At 43.0% G+C, this 15,814-nt stretch overlaps 1 protein-coding gene across 1 annotated transcript; it reads right to left on the bottom strand.

The window, feature by feature from the left end:
* Positions 1–1,403: 1,403 nt before the first annotated feature.
* On the bottom strand, positions 1,404–11,366 carry nrbf2b (nuclear receptor binding factor 2b). The gene is made up of 4 exons (XM_088634937.1): positions 11,150–11,366; positions 7,923–8,007; positions 3,798–3,838; positions 1,404–3,222 (listed from the first exon to the last, which is right to left on the bottom strand). The coding sequence occupies exons 1-4, from the start codon at positions 11,177–11,179 to the stop codon at positions 2,551–2,553; spliced, it is 828 nt and encodes a 275-aa protein (XP_088491063.1). The 5' UTR covers positions 11,180–11,366; the 3' UTR covers positions 1,404–2,550.
* Positions 11,367–15,814: the final 4,448 nt, after the last annotated feature.

The raw sequence follows: 15,814 nt of genomic DNA, 5'->3' as shown, positions 1-15,814 counted from the left end.
CCAATAGTCTTTCAAATGTTATCAGACCATCTGTAAATGGAAATCTTAAACTTTTATTTTTTATGGATTTTTTTTAAAGATAATATATTTAGAGCCAGTACTGTCATTCATGCATCACCAAAACAATAACATAACAATAACATAGTTAATTGAGAATTTCATTAGCACATATTTTCTTTTTAGATTGACGTCAAGCAATAATACAAAAAAAAATATTCAGATGCACCCTGATTACTTTATGTAAACCAATTATTTAGACATAAAAACATTGCTGATTTGGTTCCCTCTTTAGAAAACATAAATATCAGCCGTTCTTCTCCTTGGCTCCAAAGGTTAGATCACATTGAAAACTCTCACTATATCTGGATGCTGATTAATCCAGGTTAGTGCTTAAATTTAGCATCACACCTATATGTGTACTTCTCCATTATGCATATTCAAATGCAATGACCTGAAAATGTATATCAGTGTGGCATTAACAATCACTCATGAGTCTGTAAATGACTACTAATTACAGTACAAATTAACTTGAAAAAATGGAAGATGAGGTACCTCAAACAGGACTACATTTCATATTGAGCAAAAGGATTTTTGCTTTTTGATCCTGACTACACTGTTATCGACGCACCGACTCACAAAGCACTCTTCTTAAAGCACAGCTTCACCATTGATTTGCATGAGAGATACTGTGAAATGAAAAGACTTGGCCAGCAGCCATATCACCCTGCAACTCACAACTGGCAACCCACTGAAGCTAAGCAGGTGTGAGCCTGGTCAGTACCTGGATGGGAGACCTCCTGGGAAAAACTAAGGTTGCTGCTGGAAGAGGTGTTAGTGGGGCCAGCAGGGGGTGCTCACCCTGTGGTCCATGTGGGTCCTAATGCCCCAGTATAGTGATGGGGACACTATACTGTAAACAGGCGCCGTCCTTCGGATGAGACGTAAAACCGAGGTCCTGACTCTCTGTGGTCATTAAAAATCCCAGGGCGCTTCTCGAAAAGAGTAGGGGTGTAACCCCGGTGTCCTGGCCAAATTTCCAATTGGCCCTTACCAAATCATGGCCTCCTAATAATCCCCTTCTATGAATTGGCTACATTACTCTGCTCTCCTCCCCACTGATAGCTGATGTGTGGTGAGCGTTCTGGCGCACTATGGCTGCCGTCGCATCATCCAGGTGGATGCTGCACATTGGTGGTGGTGGAGGGGAGTCCCCATTACCTGTAAAGCGCTTTGAGTGGAGTGTCCAGAAAAGCGCTATATAAGTGTAAGCAATTATTATTATTATTATTAGTAAGTGACCCTCAAAGTGGAGTTCTGTGAATTTCTTAGGAGGAAAATAAAAATCTAGCAATTCTACAATTCAGGCAGTAGAATTACCATATAAGGCGAGTAAAAGCAGTTGATAACATTTAGATGATTTTTTGTAATGGTTTGTGTTACTTATCGCAACCTTTTACCTTTTGTAGCATACCAAAGCATTAAATGGTAAACAACATAAAATAATGCCACGTTCTGTGTAGGTTAGAAACATCAGAATACAGAACAAAAGTCCTTCTTTTGACATCAACCTGATCATCCACATTTCCACTAAACCAAACTGCTGCTTAATATGCCCAAGCAACAAAATCAACACCTTAGGCAGCCACAATCAAACAATGAGAGTCATTTAGAGCATTAGTTATACATCTTGGAAAACTAATATTGACACAATTGTAAGGACACAGTCTAGCCTTTTCCTTCCTATGGGCCAGATAACAATTGTCACAGATTTTGGGGCAAGGCCTCCAATTATTAGATTTCCATCCTTCCTTACTTTACACAGCAAAGTGACTAATTAAATTACAGGATTCCACAGACTATGAATGTAGATCACAGTGTTCATTTTGTTTCCACCAAAGAAGTACAAAGAGCTGAGTAATGTGAAGTCACACATTGAGAAATAATTTTTTTCCAATAAGAAACTTTATAATATTGTGTTCCTCTGTATACTGGAGCTAACAGGGGACAAACGTCTAAGCCATCAGACTGTAATCATCTGAGGCTGTATCTCTAACCCTGGAAAATATATGATATTGAGATACCTTTATAACCTTTGTTTTTAGAGCAACAGTGGGGAAACCTAGATGAAAAAATACGAAACATGACAATTTTTCAGTCGCAGCCTCTCAGATACGATTGCAAGGTGGGATCTGTGCATGAAGATAGAGGAAATGTCTTCCTTGACCACAATTAATGTAATCAATTTGTGCGACACCCCCCCACAACACAACCTACTTTTAAAAAGATTCAGCAAAAGGCACAAAATCCTACGAAAGATCAGGTGAAATAGCTGCAGTACCTTGGGAGTACAGTCCATGACAACGTTCAGCTAATAGTACCACCTTGTGGTAGCTGTTTGATCTGCAGGCTACCAGTGAACACTTCAGCGGTGGTGCATTTCCCCATTGAAACAGCTCTCTGTGCGCCAGCAAGCGCAACAGTCTCCCTTTAGATTCGCCATGTCCTCGTCTGTAGTTCCTCCAGTTTCCCCGTCCGGCTGCGCAGACCTGGCTACAGCTTGACCCTGTCCAGGAGCTCCTGCAGTTCATTCTGGATGTCCTCGGGCAGCTCCACAGGTGGCAGGTCCTCCAGCGAGATGTCCTGAGCTGGCATTTCCAGGGGCGGGAGGTGCGGAATCGGAATGTCCTTTGCCTTCCTGTCCTCCGAGGGCTGCGACAGCCCCCACAGCTCGGACTTCTCCACGAAATCCGCGTCGGCGTAGGGCTCCCTCTCCAGGGGGGCCCTCTTCAGCCTGGCGTTCTCCGTCTTCAGCCGCTGGTTCTCCTGCGTCAGCTTCTCGTTCTCGGCCAGGAGGAAATCCACCAGCTTCCTGAGGTCGGCGAGGGCCGTCTCCTGCTCCTCCAGGCGGGTCCGGTCGTCCTTGAGGGCCTTGCTGCCGGCGCAGGGCTCGGCCGGCGCCCCTTTGTTCTTGAGCAGGTACAACCAGGTGTCGTACTCCCGCTCCTCGGCGGTCGGCGCCGCGCCCCGGCGGGCCGTCTCGCTCCGGGCGGCGGCAGCGGCGGCGAGCAGGGACTGCAGCGGCAGGGCCTGCTCCCTCTCGGCGGGGCCGGCCGGCGGCTGGGTCCGCAGGCTCTCCTCACGCTTGGCCCGCTTCCCCCTCTCCGCGATCAGCTGCTGCTGCTTCAGGTGGCTCTCCCGCTGCAGCTGCAGGGACAGCTGGGCCTGCACAACGAGGAAGGGAAGCGGACGCAGGGTGAGGCTACGCCGGGAACGACTGCACAGAGCTCGGCAATTTCACATCCCCACAGCCACTACGCCCCCAGTAAAACACAGGGACCTTACTGAGGAAAAGGTCACTGTGTTCAACGAGATTTAAGTCCCAGACCCAAAACGTGTTGCTCCCCCACTCCACAGTCTCCTCAATTCGAGTTCCACAACCTCCACACGTCACTATTTCTACTGTTGCGAAACTTTACTTCCTACCATAAAAGCTGTGACGCAGCTGCCGTTTCACTGTGGTGAGTGACTGGGGTGTGAAGCATGTTCCCATGTCTACACTGAAACCATCTCACAGGGACAGAAATCTGGCCACAGAGGTCTGACATGCAACATACATCAAAGAATGAATTCAGAAATCATAAAAGCAGACAGCCCTGAAACCAACAGTAATGGAAAATGCCCGAAAGAAGTCAAGAGGAGCTTATGGGTAAATCTGTTGTGTGTCTGTTGTGGTGAAGGCAGTTTAAAATACAAATTCAATCCTTCTATAGACTAACGTCAAAATACGGCATACATACCTGTTCACACTGCGTCAGTTTCATGGCTTCGGTCAGCAAGTCTAAATGAAACAAAACACAATAAATATTAATGTCACACTTAACTATAAACCAGGCACCGTGTACCAGAGACAACACAGGAATAATGTTCCCCACTTCTAGAATTCTGCAGTCAGGCTATCTAAAGGTCACTTAGGTCATTCCAATTAGTTTCACCGATGGAATTACTTTTAGAATGTCAGAAACTTTGAGCGGTTTTAAACGGGCAAAGATACACCCCTCTTTGGGCCAAGAGCACTGAGAACCGGCTCACTGTCTTTGATTTGAAGATCAGAATCTGGGGGAGGGGAGCAGTTGAGATTAGAAGTGAGAGGAAGTCAGTCAGGCCATTCAAGTCTCCAAGAATCTCCTCCAGTGGCTTCTGTAAATTTTACTCATCAGCAAATCTGTATATTTGCTTCACCCCCTGACAGCTCTGCTCTGTCTTCTACCCCTGACCTCTGCCTTAAGTGTTTGCAATTCTTTTGAAGATGGATGCTATAAATCTACAATTATCTGAATCAAACTTTAGCCTTGTTCCTGATTCAGACAACTATTCGAGACCTAGATTTTCCACTGACATTCCCTCCGTACTAGATTTTTCTGAATTTAGCTTTGTTAACTCAGATCAAGTTACAAAAATGATTAGCATTGATTAACATTGTAAAACAATCTCTGGCTGCCTGGATCCTGTCCCTCCCTACCTCTGTGCTGAAAGCTTGCCTGCCAGACATCTGCCCTTTAATCGTCAATATCATCAGTTCTCTCCCTGGGTGTGGTCTCTACTGCCTTAAAGACTGCATCAATCACCCCTATACCAAAAAAAACCTGGATTGGATTCTGATATAACAAATGAACTACTGACCAATCTCTAATTTACATTTTCTATCTAAGGTTTTAGAATATGTGCTTGCACATCAATTACAGGCTCACATGATAGCTAATGATTTGTTTGAACTATTCCAGTTCATTTTTCACTCTAATCATAGCACTGAGACTGCTCTTGTCAGGGTTGTGAATGATTAACTTACTGCGCCTGACTTGGGGGGATGTAAGTATTCTTATGCTCTTTGATCTTAGTGCTGCTGTTGATACAGTAAATCATTCAGTGTTGCTCAACTGTTCGCAAACATTCTTGTGCATCAATGGTACTGTCTTTGGTTCCCCTCTTATCTGACTGGCAGGCAGCATTTTGTTTCCCTTGGTCCTCATAAATCCCCTATGGCTCCAGTCAGCCAGGTGTGCCTCAGGGTTCAGTCTTGGGCCCATTGCTTTTTATTATCTATATATTTCCACTCAGTCAGATTTACATGCAAACATGGTCTTCAGTTTTATTGTTATATAGATAATACTCAAATGTATGTTAAAACCTCTTCCCCCTCTGATCTCCTGCCACTGTCACTTATCTCTTGTCTGTGTGACATCAAGCTCTGGTTGACATCTAATTCCCTTAAGCTAAATAATGACAGAACAGAAACTTTACTGGTGAGAAGCAAATGTCAGCTGGCAAAGCTGGAGAGGTTCACAATATTGGTTAATGGCTTCCCCATCCATGAGTCAGGTGTAGTCAGGAATCTGGGAGTCACACTTGATCCTCTCCTGTCTGTTGAACCCCATGTCAGAAATATGATTAAGACATCTTTGTTTCACATTAGAGGTATTGCCTGAATCGGGCAATTTCTTTTAATGTCCAATGCTAAGTTGCAATATCCAAAACTCTGCATCTAGACTTCTAACACCAGACCTTGGCAACATATCAGTCCTACACACACATCTCTGCACTGGTTGCTTATAAAGTCAAATATTCAACATAAAAACCTGTTACTGACTTTTAATACTTTAAATTATCTGGTTCCATCATACATCTGAATTGCTTCATGTTTACACCCACTCCTGTGGGCTCTGTTCAGTTGAGGCTGGTCCTTTGCTCACTGCACCCAGGACTAAATCTTGGACTTTGGTGACCATGCCTGTTCTGTCGCTGCTCCATTCTTGTGAAATGCCCTTACTCAGACTCTACGAGAGACAAATTCTTCGACTCTCTTCAAATCCAATCTCGGAACTCACCTTTTTAACGGACCATATGTCTGATTGTTGTAAACTCCCACGACACTCCGTGTGAAACAGCTCTGTTTTAAATGCACTTCCCTGCGTTTTCCACCTGTGTTTCGCCGGTGTGTGTTTCACTGTAGCACAAGGTGGTTTACAGAATTGCAGTGACGGGCTGGAACCTGACTGAACATTTCTGTTACATCATTTGAGCAAACACTCGCTCCTTAGACTGAAATGCAAAAGCAAAATCAGGCAGACGTTTTCACAGGCTACAAAACTGCAGTTTCAGAGAGACTGAGGTGCCAAACAAATCCTAGAGAAATCTGAATCTTATTTCATCTGCACCAGTTGTAGCTCTTTGTGTGGAAAAGGTTAACAGTCAGCTTATTTATTCTGGACAGCCAGAGTATCTGTCTCAAGGGCCAACAATTAACCCGCAAGCATTAAGCATAGAGGCCCAGCCTTCAGTGCCCTTATCTCCACAAGGCAGGTACTGGGATGCTGCAAGCTATGGATCATTAAGAAGTCATGTTAGCTTAATTTCCCCTGTGACATTCTGAGCATTTGAACTATTTAACAGCTTTCATGTTCAGCTGTTTGGACCAACATAATGGTGTTGGGGGAAAAAGGGGTGACACAACAAGGAGTAAAGACTCTGTAGACACCTACAGAGCAGGTGATTCATATAATCAATGTTATTAATTGCCATTTATAACATTATTGTGTACTTGGTGTTATGTTACTGGGTAAACCTGTTACTTACTGTTAAAGTGAAAAGCAAATAAAAAAAAACAAGATCCTAGTTTCAAACCAAGTGCTTGTTTACTCTTACAACTCAAGATCCTACAGCCTTCTGCTGCCTTAACCAGTCTTGGGTGTTTATTACCGTTCATCCAGCAAACCAAAGCCGTACAGCCCTAAGCCAGTTCTTTTTGAAAAGCATTGCTTTTAACCAAAACACAGGAGAAATACCATCAAGGGGGCAGCCGGTCTGAAGCCTCGCTGTTTTACTTTTCAAGTCATCAGGTATAAAGCTTTAGAATCATCCAGTTTTTCTTTGGTACATGCCTATCACATGTCTTTTAGAGTGCATGAAGCCTTTGTCTCACTACAGGACTCGACACGTCTTCTAGTGGGAGAGCATGTCAAATTTAACAACTGCAGTTGTGGAATCTCGCTGCCTTTTCTGTCCTAGAGGGTCTCAAATTAGACAACCAGGAATCGCAGGGGGTGACTAATTACACGATTCCCTCACGACTTTTCACCACGGTTCCCAATCTCGTATTGCACCGCGAAATTTACACGGTGTCGCCACATTTTGGCAGCCAATCAAGTGGAGCACATTAGAATAAGAGGAGGAGCACCGCATGAAAGTAAACAAACACGAAACGACAAACGTGAAACACTGAACAGACATCTGTGCTGGCTCCAAAGTCCGACGAGTCTCTCCCCCATTTGCACAGTCCAGAACACTCGCTTTCCTTCTTCCCTTGCAGCCGCATTGTACACATTGTACTTCCGGCTGAGCGCTCATTGGCTGTTGACTGTCGCAGACGCAAGAGCCCACCCCTACGACTTGCGACTCGCTACGAGAAAATCAAACCAGTCTGATTTTCTTGTAGCGAGTCGCAGAGAGTCGTAGGGGCTGTTAAGAGCGCTATGGCTGACTCGCTGGGGGTGTCACACTACACAACTGATGGTAACGGGCACACACTGCGACTGTACAACTCGCTGTGGTTTTCTTACGATTACGTGAATGAAGGCTACGACTGAAGATCCTAGGAAAAGTCATGTAGTGTGACGCCGGCATAAAACATCAACATGCCTTCTTTTAACTAATTCACACTATTATAGAAAAACCCATAGATAAAAACAGGTAGATTACAGCTACTTTAACTGGTGTTTATGATGAAGAACCAAAGGAAGGCTGTTCTTTGAAGTAGACAGTGTAGGTAAAGAAGAATGGTGTTTGCGCACCAGAGGAGGTCGCCTGGTCCCCAGACGAAGGCAGAACTCCACTGGGAAGTGTTTTCAGGAAAAAAAGTCTGAACGCACCTGCAGCTCTCCCGTGACAGGTGATGGCTTCTTCGTGCTTGCCTGCTGCCAGCAACCGGTCAGCCTTCCTGCTCTGCTGGTGAGCCTGCAAAAGGAGCGTTTCTCATGACAAAGCAACATACCCCCTGCCTCTTTGAAAGATCCCTGCATTAAGCAAATATACAGTCAACAGCTGAGCCACGACAGACCTGCCTCCTATCTGCAGCAGATTTATTACAAGTCTATTAAATTATAGATTGCAGTCATAGTTTAAAGACTAATGCATTTTTAACAGACTCTGGCACAGTTTTCCAGGATGGATCCAAGGCTAAAATAAGGCTGCACTTTACTGTGCAGCCTTTTTAAAATGAAGCATGAAATAATATACAATTTAAATATTGGTGCAGTGTACTATATTTGGAAGTTTTTTTTTTAATAGTCTACTAACAAGACATGATGGTGGATAACAAGTGCTAAAATGTTAGAATATTTCACAATGTTTAGAGTAAACTGCATTATTTGGAGAGTGGAGCAGATTGGTTCTCCAGGGAATGGTAGAATAGTGTAAAGACAGAACCAGATTTAAAACTTTGTGACAAACACGTGGTTATAATAACCTTCTAGACTGCCAGTGGCAACAATTAGCACCTAAGAAGATGCAACTGACACTAAGTCCTCTATATCTCTTATATATGTCTGGCTGACATTTTTATCCTCTTCAGCTTACATTTGCACATTGCCAATCTGATCAATTGTAGAACCACAATAAGCAGGGTTATTACCTGAAACGTAGCCTATGAGTATGTAATACTCTAATCCTAGAGCACATTGTGTAAAACATTTTCATCTAACCATGCAGGCTCATTCTTTTGCAATTTAAAATTGAAACAGATCTATGACATGGCAGGGCCTTGCACAGATTATATTCAAGAGCAAACACTGCAGGGACACTGCAGACCTAAGATCTTCCTTCATGCAGGTAGACAGTCTTAATACATATGCGCACATGTACACATGTATACATTAAAACACTACAGAAGGCACTTGACCACCACACCAGGCAGCGTAAAAAACTGTCTGAATCAACGCATTGCCTTTCAGACCATGATAACACTTTTTCTCAGCAGTCCCATAAAACACAGACAGAACAAAATGTCACCTGCAGGAGGAATACAGTAGAAGTGATAGTTTTAAAGCTGCCTTGGGACACTGATTACCTGAATGGGCAATAAAATAAAATACAAAACTAGAACGATGGACAGTGGTACTTTTTAAACATAGTAGAAGACAAAACAGACCAGATCCTCCATATGGAGCTCCTGTGACTTAACATTCCAGTTACAAGATGATCTTCACCCTGTGAATGGTTAATGGTTCAAAGACCAGCTTAAACCATTAAACCGAGAGGTTTCATAATTTCATTTTGGAACTGTCCTGCTCATTAGAAAGACAGCTTGTCTGCATGACCTTGGCATTAAAGCATACGAAAAAATAAGAACAACTGCAGTGCGACTTGTTGCCTAATTTAACTCTGTAAAAACTGTGTTTGTACCAAAATGGTTCTGTTTACTGCAGAACACCATTACAGGATCAGGGGCCTGACATGCTCCGTGTGGGAGAGCAGGTGTGCAGCTCAGGGTTGAAGAGTAACTCTGACTCTGCCCCAGGGGCTGCACCAGCAGTGGACACACAGCAGGAACTGTTCGACAGGAGTGCCCTACGCCCCCAGACACTCACACGCCAACCATGTGCTTAGCATAATAAAATAACTATTGATTTTTGTCCCGAACAAGGGTAGGCCATTCTTGGGGGAAAAAAAACTCAGGCAGCTCACCCTGTACCATGTGGGCCCTAATGCCCCAGTATAGTGATGGGGACACTATACTGTAAACAGGCGCCGTCGTTTGGATGAGACCAAAAACCGAGGTCCTGACTCTCTGTGGTCATTAAAAATCTGCCGTCGCATCATCCAGGTGGATGCTGAACATTGGTGGTGGTGGAGGGGAGTCCCCATTACCTGTAAAGCGCTTTGATTGGAGTGTCCAGAGAAGTGCTACATAAGTGTCAGAATTATTTATTATTCATATGTGCCGTGACAATCTTGCCCACTTCCCCTCGGAGCGGACCTCATACAGATTTCGCCTACAGGTTTCCAATGGAGTGTGAGTTGCTGTCTAAGTACAAGTACAGTGGTGTGAAGGGTGACTTCGTCTTACAAATGAATAATTAACAGCCTGCAGCGACTGATCGCTGAGCCTACACAAGAACAAAAGAGGGAGCGTTTCGCTTTCAGTGGTGTTCGCTGCGCCTCGGACTCCCCCTGAACACTCAAAAACAACTTTGCTTCTTCAGTGGAAACATCTCAGCAGCGCTTTTCTCTCTCAGCTCCACTGCCACGACGATTGTTTCCCCCGTGTCTTAGAGAGTAATCCTCTCAGAACAAAAACGCCTGCTATTTCTTCCACCGATAATACAATCACAGGTTCCCCAATCCGAAAGCAGAAGTGAGCGCCCGGGTCCCCGTGGCGGAGTATTATTAATAAGCGGGTCCAGGGCTCTCGCCTTCCGAATGACCTCATCATGGCGACACCACTGGAAAGGCCGGGTCACGAGGGCACGACGTCTCTCAACCAAGGGAAAGCAGAAGTACCGTATACACACACATATATATATATAGGTAATACACGATATATATATATACTGGCACATTCCTCCTTCCTTGTGTGAACACACATTTGAGGATGACGGAAACACCGCGTTATGGTGGATGAAACGGATTATCTGAAGTTTATCAAGGAAACTGAAACAGGATGTGGTTACCTTAAATACAACTGCGAAAACCCATTGTGAAGAAGTCTTTTGCCAATTACTTACTTGTTCCAGCAGCTTTATTTAATATTTTAAATACGAAATTCCAGAAATGGCATTTAACCCTTTCACACTGCTGCATGCAGCCCACCAAAGACTGGTACATAAACCCATCTGGATGATACAGAAAATGAAAAGAGAAGAGCACCTTCATCTAACAGAGACACGGGCGATTAGCGCGGTCTATCACCTGCGATTTAAATCAAGGCACCACGAATATTTTACTTGCTCCTCTGGAGTGGAAAATGAAATCAGATCCATGCAAATGATCCGCACATGAAGTCAATAGTAACATTTCTACAATTCTTTCCCTTCAGCTTTGTTTCGGATACAGGAGGACCAGAATGTGTAACTAGCAAACAGAACCAACACAAACTTACGAGGTTAAGAGGACTTTCCACCACTTCCATTTCGATATTCTTCACGACTGGGAGCTACATGTGAAACCCAGCCGTGTCCCGGAGATGATCATCAACACCCAGCTCTAGATCCCGGGGCCCAATTGGGCTGGTTCTCCCAGACCGCTAGGACTGTTCTACCCGTGTAAACACAGCAGCTTCCCTTCGCCGTGACGTCACAGAGACGCCTTGCTGCTGGCCCTCGGAATCTCGTTCCCTCAGAAGACATCCCGCGATAACATGACTTTACTTTGCCGGTGCTGCCCTCTTCTGAAAATCGTAGAGCAGTGCAATTAATGTGTCTTCAGCTAAGAACTCTGTAATTTTTCTTGTAATTCAATCTCAGTTTGAGTTTTATTCTCCCCGGAGGGAAATGTGTTTGAAGGCAGTGTCCAACCCAGCAATAAAACAAAACGGACAAACACTACCAACAAATAATACAGTACAGCATGTCTCAGAAGATAAGTTATTTTAGATTGTTACACTGTAAACCTTATACTGCAAGTTTATCCATTTCATCCTTAATTTCTAAGCTAATATTTTCTAATGCTCTATATGATTCTATCCAAGATTAAATTTAAGTAAAAATAAGTCCGGAGTAATTTCAATTGAAATTTGATAGTTCAGTATTGATTCCTTTAATCATTTAAAGGTTTGATCTTTCTTAGGAAGCAAACGTTCATTTACAAATTCACTCTTCACAAGCGAAGAAAGCTGCACACATCCAAACCACTGATTTTTTTTTCTAAATTGAGTTCCATGAATTTTTCAGCATGGAATTCACCTCTTACTTGTTCTTTTGCCTCTAGTGCCCTTTTTTAATTGACGTGCATCAGGAATGATAGTAAGAACGTTCTATTTTAAAGCCATATAAATATACAGATTTTAGCCAAATATGAGCTACCACATGACTGATTTCAGCACAATCATATCGTAAGTACTAGGACCGTTAAGTACAGCAGTCTGAACCAGACAACACCAAACTGCCGTGTGCTTCTGTGAGATACGTGATGCGCCACAAGAGGGAGCCGGTGTCTTTTTAAACCCAGTGAACTGTACAGTAACGTAGCTGCTTCTCCGAGAACATCTGCACTGCCGGGGAAAATTACACCTGCTGTCCGAAGCCTCAGTAAAAAGGAGAGCTTCTTTAGTTATCTTCCATCTTTACGATTTTAACGAAACAAAAGTACATCAAAAGCCATAGAAGTCCTTAGCAAAAAGCGCCTTCTTTACAAAGCAGGAATTCTTGTGCAATGATAAAAGCCAAAGGGGTTTGCCCTGTTGAATGGGGGTAACCGGTGTACAACGACCTGAAACCCCCTCTGTCTTTTATAGGAAACAAGAGTTTATTTTATTGTTGATACAGGTGTACTGTGGAGCTTTAAGGGGGGATAAAATATGTTGCTAAGTAATAATAAAATGCCATATCATTAAGATATTGAAATAGTATTGAAGGGTAAAATTCATTCAAGGGCCTTGAAAGAATGTCCTACCCTAACAGGCTTAAAGTACTGAATATTTTTAGTCTTGAACAGATTATGAGAGGACTTCGTACAAGTATTCAAAGTCAATGCAGCAGACTTCTGCTGAAACGCAAATAAGCTGAAACAACAGGGAAGTGCATCTTTACCTGAAGGGCTGTGGGCTGGTGTCGAGGTGTTTACTCTGCTGCCCCTACCCAGGAACGTGCTCTGGTTGGTCTATAAACAGGCTGCTCTGCCCTCGTGTACTCCGGATGAGAGATGGTGAGCAGCAATTAAAGAAAATAAAAATGCTTCGATGTGGGTTGTTTCAATGGGTGACAGCACCTTGTTTCTTATTTTAACTGCTTAAGATGGCATTTTCTTCTACCACTTGTGATCTATTTTTAAGCTTTGTTTCCTTATCTCATTGAGACATATCAAATATTCAGACAACAGCAGCTTCGCACAATTCACAAAATTAATATGACATAATTGTGCTTCTAGTGAGATTTCATACAAACGTGAGATGGTTATGGGGCTGGTAGTGCTTGTGTACAGAAGAGGAGATTGGTTTATTAAATTGTAACAGTGATGTTCTGTTTAATTGCAGCAATGGAAAGGTAAGACACAGTTTTGTACCTGGGAATACATCTGTCATCCCTGTGATCTATACCTCTTCAGATATGTATTGGGAACGAAAAGGATCCCTCCAAATTTGATAGAGCTTGACTTATCCATAAGCATTGCTAGAATAAAGGAGCATATATCTGACAGTTCTCCTTCTGCCGAGAGAGCTGTCTCTAAAATGCACTTGAAATTCAGGGATTTTGGCAGGATGTTGTGGGAATCCTAAAAGGCAGCAAATGTGAATTGCATCACAGCACATGGAAAAGGATGCTAGCTCATCCTGTGCAGGACTAATGCTGTTGTCATTGCTATATATCCAGCAGTGCAGATAGTCTTTGCACATTTGAGCATGAAAGGACTCATTGAAAACCCAGCATAAAGCCAGGAGTCTGGATTGCATAGCCGTTCTCAAACTCTTATAGCAGAAGGAAACTTGCATTGCTATTGTAATGTTCCAATCAGTTTGCTAAGATCAGCTGATTGGAGAGATGCATGTTTGATCCCTTGGATGCAGACTCGGTCAGCAAATGAAGTCAGGCATCCATCCTCATGGTTCTCTCCCTTCCAGAAGAGCCCTCAGTGAGAAATACTCTCGCCCGTGTTCTTAGGAATTGAGTGTGTATATGAATGTAGGGGGGTGGGTTGGGGGCTCTGTCAGGTACCATTTGTCCCATTATTTAATGTTTTCTGACAGAAGCACAATAGGAGAGAAAAAACCACAGACTACAAAGATTTTGTCCTAAAGCCATCCAATCCTAAAGCAATAGTGTAGGGCTCTTTCTTCCCAGCTGTCAGGATGTACAGTCCTATTGACATGGCAAGATGGTGGAGAAAGTGGAATTTTGCAGTAGGAGGGAGGTTTTGATGTGTCTTTTTACCTGTGTGAAGGCTCTGTGAAAAGTAGTGATGAGCCAGCGTCACTCCCCAGCCCTCTTCTCCTTAGGAGGCCAGGATCTGCCTGCCCACACTGTAATTAGGGCTGCCTGCCTTTCTTCATTTAGACCTGCTTTTTTGTTTTTCTCTTCTTCTAAATTTTGCTTAGGCTGAGCATTTCCCAGCTGTGGTGAAGGCTGAAGCAGGTTCCTGTGTGCAGTTTGTGTGGGGAAGCCCACATAGCCTCCCACACAGCAGCTCCCTAAAAGGAGAAAGGGAATGCCTTGTGTCTTTGAAGCAGCACTCTGAAACAAAAGGGAACCCCTTGGAGAGATAATGCGCTTGACAAATATTTCTTTCTTTAAACTACACATGTAAAGCTATCAGACAGCTCTCTGTCGATCTACAGTTGTCAGGTGTTCCACCCACTCACCAGCTTTCTTGCTTTATTGTATTTTTGTGAAATTTAAAGCTGTTTTCCTTTTATTCCTGTAGCAGTGCTGCTTTTAAAAGCCTAAAATTACATTTCAGATTACCACGTGCTTGTGCCAAAACTGGAGGAGGACATTCTAAATCTAAATGGTTTCAATGACATGTGAGTCTGCAAAGACAGGACCTGGAGGAGCATTAATTAAATCCATTGAGCTCTCTATTATTGATTTACAGATCAATCTCTTCAGCCCTTTAAAAATAAGAATTCCCTTCCCTCAAATGAAGCAATAAGCAGAGAATTATACCCGTTATATGCATAAGTGTGCAGTTTCTGCAATTTTATTTATGGTTGAAAAAGATATTTAACCCTGACTGAGACATTACTGACTACATAAATTAATTAACTCCTTTTGATCGACCTGAGCAATATCTACTCCAATATCTGATTGCAACCAAAATCTGGGTAATGATGCCCTCTTTCATATTGGTAAATAAACTCTTTGAAAGCCTCAACAACCACGAGTGTCAGAATTTCAGAAATAAAGTAATATAGCTACATTTTTATTAGAAGATCAAAAGTGAACCACTAAAACTGAAGGAAATTCCATACAGAACAAAAGCTTCAGAGATATAAACCATGAACCTTGGGGACTGTTTACAGAAGTTATTTTTTCAGCAGGGAAAGAGGCCGCCAATGCGAGCTGTCAGAAAAGGCTTAGTAATAGAAGACTGTTGGTGTGTGAGCAGACAGTTATTAATGACTAGCATGAACCTTGTTTCACCAACAGGGCACACTCTACAAAGGTTTACATAACCATTTAAGAAAGCTGAACACCTTAAAGCCCAATGTCAAGACTATCCTTTTCATGAAGAACATTCTTTGGTCATAAGAACGTAAACGTTAGGAACAAGAGGAAGCCATCCTGTCCATCAGGAGCTGCCCAAGACCTGCTTCCTCAGGGAACAGTTTAGACTGGTATTTGAAACAGCACCGTCACGGTCAAACTCCTTCCAAAATCATTTGCAAACAACAAATCTTGTCCTGATACAGTGCTGGAATGCCATTATTATTACCCTTAACACATACAAATAGCAAGGTTTGTGTACATTCTGGTCAGAAACCTCTGGTGTGCTTTTAATGGGAAATAGCATGCCTTAAGTCATTCTTTGTTTTAAATGACTGGACAAACAATTTATAAAACACAATTTATAAAATTAAATGATTTGCTACTGTATTATTAATAATAATAAT

The sequence above is a fragment of the Lepisosteus platostomus genome, chromosome 6 (genome assembly GCF_059453375.1).
Source record: "Lepisosteus platostomus isolate fLepPlt1 chromosome 6, fLepPlt1.hap1, whole genome shotgun sequence".
Lineage (NCBI taxonomy): Eukaryota > Metazoa > Chordata > Actinopteri > Semionotiformes > Lepisosteidae > Lepisosteus > Lepisosteus platostomus.
The sequence above is the reverse complement of the archived record's forward strand: the minus strand, read 5'-3'. Positions and strand labels throughout refer to the sequence as shown.